General features: G+C 56.3%; 1 protein-coding gene across 1 annotated transcript in view; it reads right to left on the bottom strand.

Moving 5' to 3' along the window:
• Window positions 1-1,510: 1,510 nt before the first annotated feature.
• The window catches only part of TRAPPC11 (trafficking protein particle complex 11), a 33,751-nt gene continuing 21,974 nt past the window's right edge, over window positions 1,511-13,287 (bottom strand). Inside the window, exons 21-30 of the mRNA XM_028526519.2 lie at window positions 13,116-13,264; window positions 12,832-12,953; window positions 12,194-12,313; window positions 10,811-10,876; window positions 10,549-10,705; window positions 7,927-8,038; window positions 7,048-7,139; window positions 5,981-6,114; window positions 4,624-4,791; window positions 1,511-2,482 (exon numbers count right to left, since the gene is read on the bottom strand). Coding sequence (XP_028382320.1) covers window positions 2,438-2,482; window positions 4,624-4,791; window positions 5,981-6,114; window positions 7,048-7,139; window positions 7,927-8,038; window positions 10,549-10,705; window positions 10,811-10,876; window positions 12,194-12,313; window positions 12,832-12,953; window positions 13,116-13,264 — 1,165 coding nt within the window. The 3' untranslated portion in view covers window positions 1,511-2,437. The remainder of the gene's footprint in view (window positions 2,483-4,623; window positions 4,792-5,980; window positions 6,115-7,047; window positions 7,140-7,926; window positions 8,039-10,548; window positions 10,706-10,810; window positions 10,877-12,193; window positions 12,314-12,831; window positions 12,954-13,115; window positions 13,265-13,287) is intronic.

Genomic DNA, 13,287 nt, shown 5'->3' on the forward strand with positions numbered 1-13,287 from the left:
CAACAGACGACAGAACTTCAGGAAAGTCATTTCGCCTCTCCGCGCCTCAGCTCCCGCAGCTTTAACTCGGGGCAATAACAGCACCTCCGGCACAGGGGGGCTTCGCTAGCGCCACATGAGGTGGGAACATAACCACCTGGCACGCTGCAGCACTCAGTAAACGGGGCGAGTGTCACCTGGGGAATACGTGGGTTAGAGACCCCGGCCAGCCTAAGGAGGGCATATTTCCAAGTTCTCATGGGCCAGGCATGCTGATTTGGGGGAAGGGTGCATGCCACAGATGCAAAATCAGCTTCAAGGTGGCTGTGAGAGCTGCTTTCTTCCGACGACTGGGGCGACAGTGGCGTCTACAGAATCCCCGGCCCATGGTCCGCATGGTGGACGCAGCCTGGGGCGCAGGTGTGCAAGGCAGCTTGGACTCCAGCTTGACACCCACTCCGGTCAAAGGGGCTTCAGAAAGCAGGAGCCACGAGGCTTGAGAGAGCATCCTCTCCTGTCCTCGGGGATACGGAAGCTGCGAGAAAGGGGAGGCTTTGCCCCAGCCTGAGCCTCTGCAGGTATGCTGTGCTGTAGTGGCTGCGTCTGAAGATGGCCCCGTTTGCTAAAAGGGAGGTGGCTCTGGAGCGCACCGCTTGCCGGGAACGTCTCCAGCAAATCCACGGCAAGGTGAGGCGCACCTGTGCTCGGAGTCCTGGGTTCGAGTACCCATCGCTGATCACCGATGCTGCACCTGGCTGCTTCTGACAGCTGCAGTCATTTATTTCTGTGTGTTCACGTCACCGTCCGGTGACGCAGCCCACCTGGAAGAGTTCCTGAGCTGGGAGCCAGGGCACCGCAGTGGGCTTCCCTGGGGTTTTGGGTCAGGAGGGGAGCTTCTGAAAGGCATGTGTGGGGGCTGCACGGGCCCTCCCCGTGAAAAGTATGAGCTCACCTTTCCGTGTGCCGTGCTTTTTCCTCGAAAGTCCTCTGTCTCGCACTGCAATGCCAGTGTGGAAATTACAGCCCAGAATTCTTAAGGGCTGTTATTAGGTAGCATGTCAACTGGGAGACTTTTAATGTTCTGGGTGGAGATGTAACATGAGCCGTGAAAGAAATGACTGAATTAAAACCCAAGTGAAGACTTTTTTTTATAAATTAATTCAGTGACTACTCTTAAAGATTTTATTTATTTATTTTTAGAGAGGGAAGAGAAGGAGAAAGAAAGAGAGAGAGAGAGAGAGAGAGAGAGAGAGAGAAACATCAATGTGCGGTTGCTGGGGACCTGGTCTGCAACGCAAGCATGTGCCCTGACTGGGAATCAAACCTTCGACCCTTTGGTTCACAGCCCACGCTCAATCCACTGAGCTACGCCAGCCAGGGCCCAAGTAACGACTCTTTGCTTCAAGTAACGTGAACGAATTCAGTCCTCTGCTCTCCACGTCACCTCATACGTGTGTTCTTAGTGAAGGTGGTTTCACGGAACTGAAATCAGACAGGCTCGAAAGACATAAAAGATGTACACAGGCACAGCTGAATGAGAATGTGTTTATTTACAGCCTTATTTCCTTTTGACAACTCCTACACTCTTCAATAAAAATTTCCAGAAAATCAGGTTGTTTTAAATTAAAATGTTTAAACAAAGAAAATTTTCACGATATGATTTTTATTTACACGAGTTTTTAAGAGCCTTAAATGGTTCTTTTCAAACTGCACAAGGTAGCGAAAAGCTTTTTAGACCTTGTATCTTTTCCAAAACCCTGTATTTGGGAAACGAGGCTGGCCACCAGACCCTTGCCGCCTCCCAGATGAGGATCTGACTCGCACCCGGACACAGACCTGCCCTACGGACAGTCCATGCTTGGGCTGGGAGCCGAGCCCATCCAGCAGGTTTGGATGGTGAACAAAGATGTGTTTCGGACAACTCACACCGCTTCGATGAAAGCCTTCTGGAAGCTTTCTGGATCCGTCCCACAATCGCGCTCCGTTCCTGGGTAGGTGCCAGGAGCACACGCTGCTGCATTTATGAGGGTGGACGGCCTCCAGTTCGGCCAGCTCGGAAGGGGACTCCTGGGGACGCGGGACCTGGCGGGGGGGGCAGCCGCTGGTGCATCCCCTCTCCTCGTCCGGTCACACTCGGATGCTTAGTTTTCCTCTGACACTGCACGTGCAAATCACTCACCGTCAGAAGCACTCACGATTCACAAAATGACTTTCAACGACAATGGGGCTGACAGCCTTGCGTGTCCCACTGGCGGGCGTCAGATATCGTGAGACTGCGACAGAGGACAGACTTCTAATATTTTATGCCCAAGCTCCTCTGAACAGCTGGCACAACACCCATGAAAAAATAGAACAAATCAACTTTCACCGAGATCAAAGCTACAGTTCAGAACGAACACTCCTAGGACTCTGTCCGTCCAACCTCTCCGCAGGCGCAGCCCGGGGCCCGTCGGGAACGTCAGGCGGCAGCGATAGAGGCGTCGTCCACGAGCCGACCCTGTGGCTTTAAGGAGGGGAAACAAAAGGGTTCACGGAAGAACAGGGACCACATGAGCTGTATCAGTAGGAAAGATTCTGAAATTCTTGAGGCTGTTCACAAAAACAGCATAAATGTGAGCAAATATCAAAATAAAACACATCCACCTTTCGCCCTCGGCCTCCCGCTTCACTTGCACCTGCCAACAGCACCTGTGCGCCTCGGTCCCTGTCGCCACCCACCCTGTGCAGACACCTCCAGCTGCTGAGGCCGCCCCAGTCACTACTGCAGACCTGCCACCGTGAGCAGGGGGCGGGGGGCGGGGACCGGGGCATGGCTCTGGCTCTAGTGATAGAAGCATTGTTCTCTCCTCCTCTCTCTCCTCTCAGGGCCCGCCTGGGGCTCAGGCTACGACAGACAAGCTCCCGGAGGCTCAAGGCCTCCCGGCAGTCCGCTGGAGAACCAGCGAGATCCCTAGTGGACGCCGGGCTGCCCGACGACGAACACTGCGAGGACAGAGCGGCAGGTAAGGACAAGCATCTCCCTCGCTCAAGACTGAAAAAATGTGAAGCATCACATCAGACAAGTACAGGCCGGGAGCGAGTGAAAGGCACCATGACCGCCTTTAGGTGTAAAGTCCCTGACAGGTCAGCAATGCCCCAGAGCCAAGTAGCTAAAAAAAAGAAATTATTGCAAATGGCTGTGTTTCATTACGCAGACGTACACCGGCAGGCCTGTGGGGAAAGCGGCAGAGGGGCGGGGCCCAGGACTGGAACAGGGGACGCCACCTGAAGCCCTCAGCGGAGCTCCCAGCAGAACGACTCCTGCAGGGGCCTGCAGTGAGCACAGCCCCCGCGCACTTGGGGGGGTTGCTGTGAGCCTGGCTGTGTGCGTGTGTGCATGTATGTATGTGCATGCGTGTATGCCTGCGTGCCTACACGTGTGCACACGCGCGCACACATTAGGCCTCTGGCACTCAAGGCAGGCACAGAACGCACAGCAGGACAGGTGCCCACTCTCTGCCCTCGTGTGATGTTTAGAACCGATAGAGGGGGCTCCCTGGCAGGAGACCCCGGACACCGCAGTGGACGGGCGATGGAAGATGACTTCGGACTGCAGCCGGTGGGGCCTTTTGCAGAGCCACCGCTGTGTGGGGACTGCAGTGCCTGTCAACGGTGCTGTGAGTCCGAAGCAGGCTGAAGCCAGTGTTTAAACACTGCACACCTAAAACCATGAGTCCGGCTTTCTTTCCTTTTCTTTCTTTTTTTTTTTTTTTTACAATTTAAAGTACAGACAAATGTAGGGGCTTAGAAGGGTTAATAAAATGATTGTTCGGCAGATACAAAACAGCGTCTAAGTCAGGAGGGAGAAAAGCCGGGAGAACCATGAAGGACACACTAACAGAGACTAGTTTATAACACTAAATCCCAGACGACACAAACGGGCCCAGCTCCCCAGACCTGACAGACACGGAGAAGGAAACAGCCCGCAAGGCAACTGGCCGTCTCAAAGCGGGCATTCACTGAAGAGAAAGAGAGAGTCGGCGCGTGCTCATGAACACTGAGCTGCCAGACATCCACGGGACCCAGACCGTGGGGAGGGGTGGCCTGGCCCGGGGCCCGGCAGCGGGCAACGTGCAGAAGCAGCACAGGCCGTGCGGACCACCTGCGGCCAACGCGCTCGCTCGCACGCACGCACCACGGCCGTCCGCATGCTCCCCCGCCGCAGGGCCCGGGAGGGCCTCAGAGGGGAATGGAAACACCAACCCAGAGTGCAGTTTCCGACAGGCGGTCCTTTCCAGAAAGACCCACATCCACGTCACACAGTTTAACGGACAGAATTAGGAAAGTCCAGGACTAAATGTCAGTTACAAACGAACTATAGTTTAAAAACAGGCTTCACCGAAGCCAAAGAAGAAAATGTGTTTAAGGACACTATACAGGTAAATCATTCACCTGAGGGAACAGAAATCTGTGGAGTGAGATCATATACAACAACGGTAACTCCACAGCAATGAATAGCGATGTGGCCAAATTCGGTGACACAGCAAAAGCCAGAAGTATAACTGTTAGTCTCAACCTATCGTTTCCTGATGTTCACATAGAAAGCACTATCTCCCGTCTGTTTTCACGACAGCACCCGCAGCGGCAGGAAATGCGGAGCCTCACCTTCACGAAGATGCTGGTGGGGATGAAGCGCCGCAGCAGCTGGTGCGTGAAGCCGGGGAACCGCAGCAGGCTGATGTGGAGCGAGGGCAGCTGCTGGCACCCGGCCATGAGCGGGTAGAAGTTGTACAGCATCTCCTGCGCCGTGCCGGGCAGGATGCGCAGTCGGATCTAAACCACGAAAAGTAACAGATCGCCAAACGCGCAGACGTGCAGCGCCTGCTTGTCACCCCAGCTGATCCACAGGTGACCAGACACCCACATCTCTTTGCTGACGCCTTCTCTCCTATCCCATCTCCCGGTCCCAAACGGGGGGCCGAACCAGTCAGAGGCCGGGACCACGCCGGTAACACGTGTATAAAACATACATGCGTGATTTCTGTCCTGCCAACATCTAAAGGGCAACACTCCGGCCTAAAAACGAGACCACCAGGCGGATCAGCGTGTTCTGCCCGGTAAGCAGACCAGGCGGATTTCACCGCCACCAAAGTTTCGGGGTGCTTTGTAGAAGGGTACCTCCATAACTGGTTGTTTCTTGTTTTCCTGGAGGGATTTTCCCTTTGTGGTAAGCTAAGTGACTTCTGGGAAAAAAAGATGCTTGGAAATTTTTAACAATACTTGAAACAGAACACGAAGTGGTAAGATTTGGGTATCTCACGTTACCCGAGTACCTTCAAGTGAACAGGTGACCAAGATCAAGGCGCTCAAGAAAAGCTCGCTCACGTGCAGTAAGTGCGTGCGGGCGCGTCACACGCCGAAGGTAAGTAACGTACGCACACGTGTGCACCAGCCTACCGGGGCTACCGTCACCCCCGCTGCGTCAGCTGCAGTCGGCGGGCGAACTCGGAGCGCCCTTCACGTGCAGCGCGCCGCCGCCTGCACCGCCCAGCAGACAGCACTCGGCACCGCGCAGCTCGGGTGGCTGGTCAGGGCGGGTGCTTCTAGGTGTCATGGCGTGTCTGTTCCTCTAGTATGTCCTCAGCAATAAAAAGTACCAGCTGACCACAACGCCTCTGAAAAATTTCACTGACAGTTCAGAGGAGAACTGGGCTTTTAATACAGGTAGTTACACCCCCAGGCCTCCAATTAAAAGCCAAAAAGACACACACACAGACTCAGTAGCAAAGGGAAATCGAAGGTTTTCAGGAAAAAGAGCCTCGGTGTGTGATCTCGGTGTGAAGAGGTCTGCCCACTGAGTCCACCTGTGTAACCAGGTGTGCTTAGTCCACACAAGGGACTGAAGACTCCCAGCCACCAGAGTAAGGGGACCGCACGACGTCTGTCAGTCCCGCTGCCCAGCTCCACCCCCCGGCCACACTGCAGCGTCTGCATGCGCAGCCCCACGGGACTCGGCCCCCACCTGTTTGAGGCCGGAGAACATGAAGGCGTCACTGGGCTCCACGGAGATCTCCACGTCCTGAACGAGGTCGGTCGTGTTCTGCAGGTGGTACCTGACAGGCAGCGACTCCCGGACACGCCCGAAGGGTGGCAGGTCTGCGGAGGAAGTGACACAGTTCTCTCGGGTAAAGGCAGACTCACCACGTTCGTGTTCCTTCTGAGAACAAGCCTCGTTCCACGAGACACGGGCTCATTTAGATGAACGGTGCAACCGCACTCCTGCTAAGTGAGAAACGTTCTGGTTGTACATTAGCCACGAGACTATGATGAAAAGAGGTTAAGAAACACCCAAGTCTCCTTCCAAAACTGACTGAGAGTGTGTGCCATCAGGAGCTGAATTATATTTCAGGAGTAATTTTTAAAATCTACAAGAGGTTTCCCTAAGTGTCAACCACGTTTCAAAAAGGAATGACAGACACTACGTGTCTCTTGATGGCAGCACAGGTATTCTCCCCGAACTTCAGCCTGGGTCTGACCACGCCTACAGACCTAACCGCCGCTTTACAGGGACAACGAAACGCCTGAAACCAAGGCAACGCGACCAGCACAACCCAGACCGCGGCAAGCTCCACAGGGAAACCGAGGAAGGCGGGGGAGGGTTGTGGGCGGAGGCGGCCGTGGGAGGCCGTGGGCCTGCCTGTCGATGATTTCGACAGTGCCGGCTGCTCCGCAGAGACCCGAGGACAAACCACAGGGCAGGGTCCACGGGGAGCATGTCAGCACTGGAGCCTGGTCCCGTTAGGACGCTTTTGCTGATTTTCAAAGTCACGATAACGGTATTGTGATCACGCTTAGACAAATAACCACCCCCTTACAGACACACACGGGAATGTTAGAGGCAGAGTCCTGAATAACAGGGGCAGGCGGCGCAGGGAGGGGCGCCGGCGGAGGAGACTGGGTGCCGTGCACCGTCGTGCACGTCCGGCCTTTCCCGTAACGAGGAGGTTTTAGAAGCCGTAGGAGCCACGGCAGACGTTCCCCTTGGGGCCCTTGGGGCCTCTCCCTCAGACCGACCGAGTGCGCCCTTACCTGCGTTCACGTGCAAGGGGATGCTCTCCACGATCACGTGCGGCAGGGTGACCACGGTGCTGACGACGGGAATGTCGGGCGCCGCGGAGGCCCTGCGGCGGGAAAGGGAGTCTGTCACGTCCAGGGTTCAGGGGGGTGGGGGGTCAGGGAGGCAGGGACGGGAACGAGCACGCGCACCAGCCGGTTCCCCGGGAGACACACACCCTGCATTCCCCACGACCGCGCTGGTGGGGGTGGCCGTGACAAGGTAAGAGCTCTCGGATCCCCATTTTTTCTGACCGCTTCTAATTAGCCACTCCACTCCGGAGCCCCGGCTCAGGCTGCCTTCCGGTCCCAGCAGTGGGAAGGGAGGGGCTCCTGCCCATGCACACCAGCGGCCACAGCGTGGGGCGTGGGGCGGTGCGGTGACCGACACACGGCACACACACCATCACATGAGGACAGCCCGGGAAGGAGCCCCGGGGCACTTCGCCACCAAGCGCACCGTCACCTCCAGGCCACGGGCACGCAGTGGCGACCTCACTGCAGCTCCGACCATACTAACACTCTGTGGGTCCCTCGGGGACTCCGTGAGGACAATCTTACTGACCGCAGACAAGGGCAGTGTCTCTTATATTTATAATGGTCCTATCACCACAATTAGTCTGCCTAAAACATCATCAGGATACAGGTCACTTTCATTGTGACAAAACACAAATCAAAGTTTGATTACCCTATCTAATCCCTGTTTATCTGACTGACAGTCGGTGACGGCATGGGACCCCCAGTGCCCTCTCCGGGACCGACGGAAGCTCTCCACTGCTAAACGCCAGTGACAGACAACAAAGGCGTCACAGCGGCACAGACGTGAGGACGGGGACCACGCCGACAGCGCCTTACCTCTTCCAGGAGACGACGTAGTGCCCGGTCGCCACGCCGCCGTCGCCAGTCCCGGTGGCCGGGCAGCGGAGACAGAAGCACTCGCTGGCGCTCTCCCCGGTCTGCAAGACAACTGCCAGCGACCGCGTGTGAGCCCGCACCCCGGCCCACCTCCGCGGGGGGCCTGCCTCTGAGCGGCGCCCCGGGAAACGGACACCCCCTACACGTCACTGACGGAGACACGGCTGCCGAGGCTCGGAGACGCCCGATGGCTCCCCCATCACTGCGTCCCTATCCAGTGCGTCCGCCGGTCTAGCAACGCGCCACACGATGCAAAGAGGGGACGTCCCCCACGCGTGCTGGTGGGGACCCATGAAAGGCAGGAGCCTGGAGTCGGAATAGTACCTCTTGGCGATTACTTTAATCTTTCCAAATGATTTCATGTCTCCAAACACGGCATTTCCCAATCGGGAACAAACCCATAATGTCAGTGTGACCCCCGAAGGCACGCAACACGTCACTCTAGAAGGTGTCTGACCTTCTGAATGGACACGTCTTGCTGACCGCTCCGAGTGGAAGTGCATCCTGCGGTGCCTCGCTACTGCCCGGCGTGGCTCTCACCCCCGGTGCGAGCAGGCGCACCTCTCGCCAGTGTCACGGTGAGTCTGACAGCCAGGTAAACGCTCCTGCAGACCACACCCTCCCTGCTTCCAGCCTGTCACAGCCTGCAGGGCCTGTCACCCGCTCACATGCCAGCTGGCAACAGTGCCCGTGTGAGGCCAGCTTCCGCAAGTCTCTGAGCAAAACCTCGCAATGACAGCAAAGTCTCTGAACATTAAGTAGCTGTTCTTATGGTTTTCCAATGAGGAAGACTGTGACAAATTCATGGTTATGATTGTGGGTAGGTGCCAGAAATGAAAAAGGGAAAAAAGCTGGATTAAACCTTACCTGAACTAACTCCTTATAAGTAATTTCTACGGACTAGGAAATGACAATGTAGCGAAGTACGTAAAACCCACATCAATTCCAACCTCTAAGGGCAACTTTTACAAAAACCTGGGGTGTTCACATTAAATCCCCCGAAGTCCTCCCCAACTGTAAGAAGCCAACCCAATCGACCACGTGCTTTAAAGACTAACATCAGGGTTACCCACGGGCCTCGGGGAACGGTGGTTTTCAATGCGCCAAACGCACAGCTCACAGCGCGTTGCCGCTGGTGTCCCTGGAGGTGGCAGACAGGGCAACGCCACCCCTCCCTCCCCCCAGGTATGCACACCTCGGTCCCAGCACCTTCACGTGCTCCCGCCCACAGCAAAGAGGACTTTGGAGACACCATGATGACGGGACCTTAAAACAGGGAGATCACACTGGATCCCCGAGCTGGGCCCAGTGCGGTCAGTCACCAGGGCTGTGAGAGAGGGAGGGAGGCGAGAGAAAGATGTGAATGGAAGTGGAGGTCACGGAAGGAGGGGGGAGGTGCCACACAGCTGGCTATGGACCCGGGGGGAGGAGCCACGAGCCAAGGCCTCCAGTGGCCCCGTAGCTACAGCAGGCCAAGGGAGGACCCCCCAGAGCCCAGGAAACACAGCCCTGGCGACACCTCCATGTGAGGACTTCCAACCAAGAGGATTTTAGGTTAATAAAACTTGGCTTTTACTATCTTAAAAACTGACATTATTCATGAATTTAATAAAGACTGATAAACTAGCACAAGGCAGGCAAAACAGAGGAGGTGGCAGTCACAGCGTCGGCTCTCGAGAGGCACACAGCGACATCGAGGTGGGAGGTGCCGAGACAGCCATACACCCACGACCCACGACCCCCGGCCCCCCCGGGTGGGAAGGGGGCAGGGCGCTCGGCTCTGCAGGAGGAGTGGGAGGAGAGGAGGCCCGGGCTGACCCGCACACTGAGGAGGAGGAGCCGACAGGAGTCCCCGGGCTGGGAAAGCAGAGGCTGAGGGAGAGGGGCCAGTACAGAAAGAAGCAGCTGCAGGGGGAGCAGAGCCTGCCCGGGAAAGGTCTGGTGTGCCGCGGCCGTTTGTGAAGAAGGAATGACAAGTTCCCAGCCGCTTCCTGAGGAACCCAACTCTGGAGCCTCAGGAAAGGCAGACGGAGGGAGGACATGGCCAGGAGGCGAGGAGGTGAGAAGCTATTTCAAAAGGCCGGGGGGCCAGTGAGGGTGGCAGTGAGAAGGGGGGCGAGCAGCCGGGCTCAGAGGCGTGGAGCCGGGGAACGGCCCCTCCTGGTGCAGGGACACGCAGCCAAACCCGCTCACCACGGGCTGACAGGTGTGCACAGAGGCTGAGTAAGGCCTGTGGCGTCGCATCAACACCGGACCAGAACAACACTGAACGAGACAACGCTATTTGAGGGCCTGCTGCACTGTTTTACTTTCTGGTACACTCTTCAAAAAGTAACTCCTTATAGTAGCAAAAATTTGATTTTTAAAAACAACGTATCCTCAAACAAACTGTAAATGATGCCAATCCCACCTTAAATTCTAAGTGTTTTTGCTTCTGTGAGCATGAGTCTCGAGGGCCCTCCTTCACCAAAGGCCAGCTCTTTCACTGCCACCCCACGCACACATGCACGCAGGCACACAACTGTCTCCTGTCTCCTGGAGTGCGGCGGCCCCCGTTCTCACCTCTGTCCAGCTGTGACTCGGGCTGATCCACGGACGTCATGGAAGGCGCCAGCTGGAGCTCGCTGGATGCGATGGTGAGGGCCCAGGGCGAGGCGCTCAGGAGGTCCGTCATCAGGAGGAAGGGGATGTCGGCGTAGACCCTCTCCAGGTGCTCGAACTGCCAGAAGCGAAGACAGAAGGCCCGTCGGAACGACGCACATCCGCTGCGCGTTTCCCCGTCGGTTTCCCCAAGAGATCTGCCACACGCCGCACAGGGACCTACCTTCGTAGAAACAAACTTAACGGCAACGTCAAACGGAAAGACGGTCTCGATCGTCACAGTTTCGTCCTGCAGGAAAACGTGAAAGGCACGGGCAACAGGTTTCTAAATCGTAACAGGACATAGCGCTTTACACACAGAAGACATTCAAAACAATTTACGTAAATAATCCCAATTTTGGAGTAAGAAGCTAGGATTTCCCCTAAAGTATTTGTCAACATCCATGCAGAGAGACCAGGCTACTTTTTCTAATTAACTACCTTGTGGTATTATCATCTCCCTGCCAAGGGCCTTCTCACACATCGCTCCTCTCGGGGTCAAGAGAAGGCGGGCAGGGCAGGCCCCGTCACAGGTTACAGCGGGGGGAGGAGCGAGAGGCCCGGGAAGACTGTGAGTGACTGGCCCTGGGCCACAAAGCCGGGGTGCCTGCCGAGCACAGACTCTGGGCCTCCTTTTGTCACCTTGACTCCAAATGAGTAAAGTAACGCTGATGGTAACAGTGGTGCCACGCGACCGTGTTACAACCGCTACACCCAGGTTATGTAGCGCTCCTAACTCAAGCAAACGCGGGCCATTATCACTGCCATCTGAAGATGAAGCTGTCACACAGCTGGTAAGTGCCAGAGGCAGAAACTGAACCCCTGTGACCCTGGACCCCAACTTAAAACCGACACACTGCATCTCCTCTCTGGAGCCTGTTCAAACAACGGTGGGGTTACTAATGTCTGGAAACAAACCACCCTCCCCGTGGGTAAAAAACGCAGGCTGCAACGCCAGACAGAGCTGGGTTTCAGTCCTGGCTGGACGCACGCCGGCCGCGTGGACCGTGGACGTGGCGGTGTGGCCCTGGGGAAGTTACGTGGTCTCTTTACGTCGGCTCCATGGTCCTCACGGGGCTGCTCTGATAATCACACGGGGTAGCACACAGAAAGCACTTCATGATCTGGCCAAGGTATTACCACTGTTATGTGCTTCAAATGATTTCCTCTTTCAAGACCATCAAGCTAACTTTTCACAAGTATAACATTATCTCACTATATACTATTACATATATAACAATATTATACTCTTTCCAGCCAGCTGACAGAGTTTATCGAATGTGTGCCTTCAGAAAGGAGCAGACAGGTTTAAAGTCTCACGACTTGTTCGCATGAGACCTCAACCCTCTGATTCTCTGTGAAAAGCCACACTGGTCGATTTTGGATGCAATGGATGCCTTACTATATTGTTTATCATCAATCTAAATGTGTTAGAGAGTCAACAGATTTCAACTGAAATTTGTAACAGGCTAGAAGCCCCCAACTGCTTGTTTTACCAGTAAGCTAAAACGGCACGGTAAGGAACACTGCACACGGGACGCTTCGGGAGCAGCTACGGAAACAATACCTTGTGACACTTGCAAACAATCTCCTTGTCTTCGATGGTGGTGTTGATCAGGTAAGACACGTACACGAGAAACATCCTGGAGCCCACCGTCCCACAGCGCACATACAGGGTTTTTTCCAGCTGTAACGACGTTTAAGTGCTTTAATTTAGTCACCACCACAGAGCCCCATCTGACACACATTCCAGGATGACGTTCCCACCTAGTAAGGCTGACTGCCCCACCTGGCTGGACGCCTGGACACGTTTTACAGGCCGGTCCTGCCGCGGCGCACGGCGGGATCCGCACCGCTTCCTGCTGCCATTCCCAGCCTCCCGGGGGCTCCGGGGGTTTGGTGTGCAAGCAGACGCTTACGGAAACACGGCTTCACTGAGCTACAGGCGTCGTGTCGTTTCGTTATTCAGTGTTATCTGGTCATTTTCACCAGGCAACCAGTTCTCCGTATCAGGGTCATTTATTCTAAAATCCTTCGTATAAAAGCTGCTTAAGACGCCTGACACACTCGGACGTAAAGTGTGCCCCAGTTCAGTCACGTGCGCAGTCTCGGGAAGCGCTACTCAGACGCTCTGCAGCTCGGGACGCACGTGAAACCCCAGCTAACCGCCCCCCGCCCCGCCCGACCCCCGCCGACCGAGCTCACCTGCTCCCCGGGCTGCAGGTCCCCGACGGGGATGTCCGTGAGCAGCGCGGGGCAGGACTCGTCGCACAGCTCCGTGCCGCGCAGGGTCACCTGGGTCTTCTGGGTCAGGTTGGCGTCCTGGCCTGGAAGCGTGCACATCGCAGTTTGAGCGTCCGGAGAGCTGGGGCGCCACGCTCACCGCGAGCAGCGCTGCGCCAGGAGCGCCACGCCAGAGCCGTGCCCCCCACGGGCTGCCCGGGCCGACGCGCGGGGGTGACGCCCACCGGCCCGGCAGGGCCGCGTACCGGGCTTCAGGCCGGCGGTGAGCTTCACGTCTCGGATGCGGCTCTTCTCCTGGGACCGCACGGTCACCGCCAGACAGTACATCTCGTTCGTCAGGGCGGGAGGGTCGTGCCGCAGCTGGACCGAGACGTTCGGAACTCGGGAAATGATCCTTTGGGGGGAACCGAGAAGCTA

The sequence above is a fragment of the Phyllostomus discolor genome, chromosome 11, assembly GCF_004126475.2.
Source record: "Phyllostomus discolor isolate MPI-MPIP mPhyDis1 chromosome 11, mPhyDis1.pri.v3, whole genome shotgun sequence".
NCBI classification, from domain to species: domain Eukaryota; kingdom Metazoa; phylum Chordata; class Mammalia; order Chiroptera; family Phyllostomidae; genus Phyllostomus; species Phyllostomus discolor.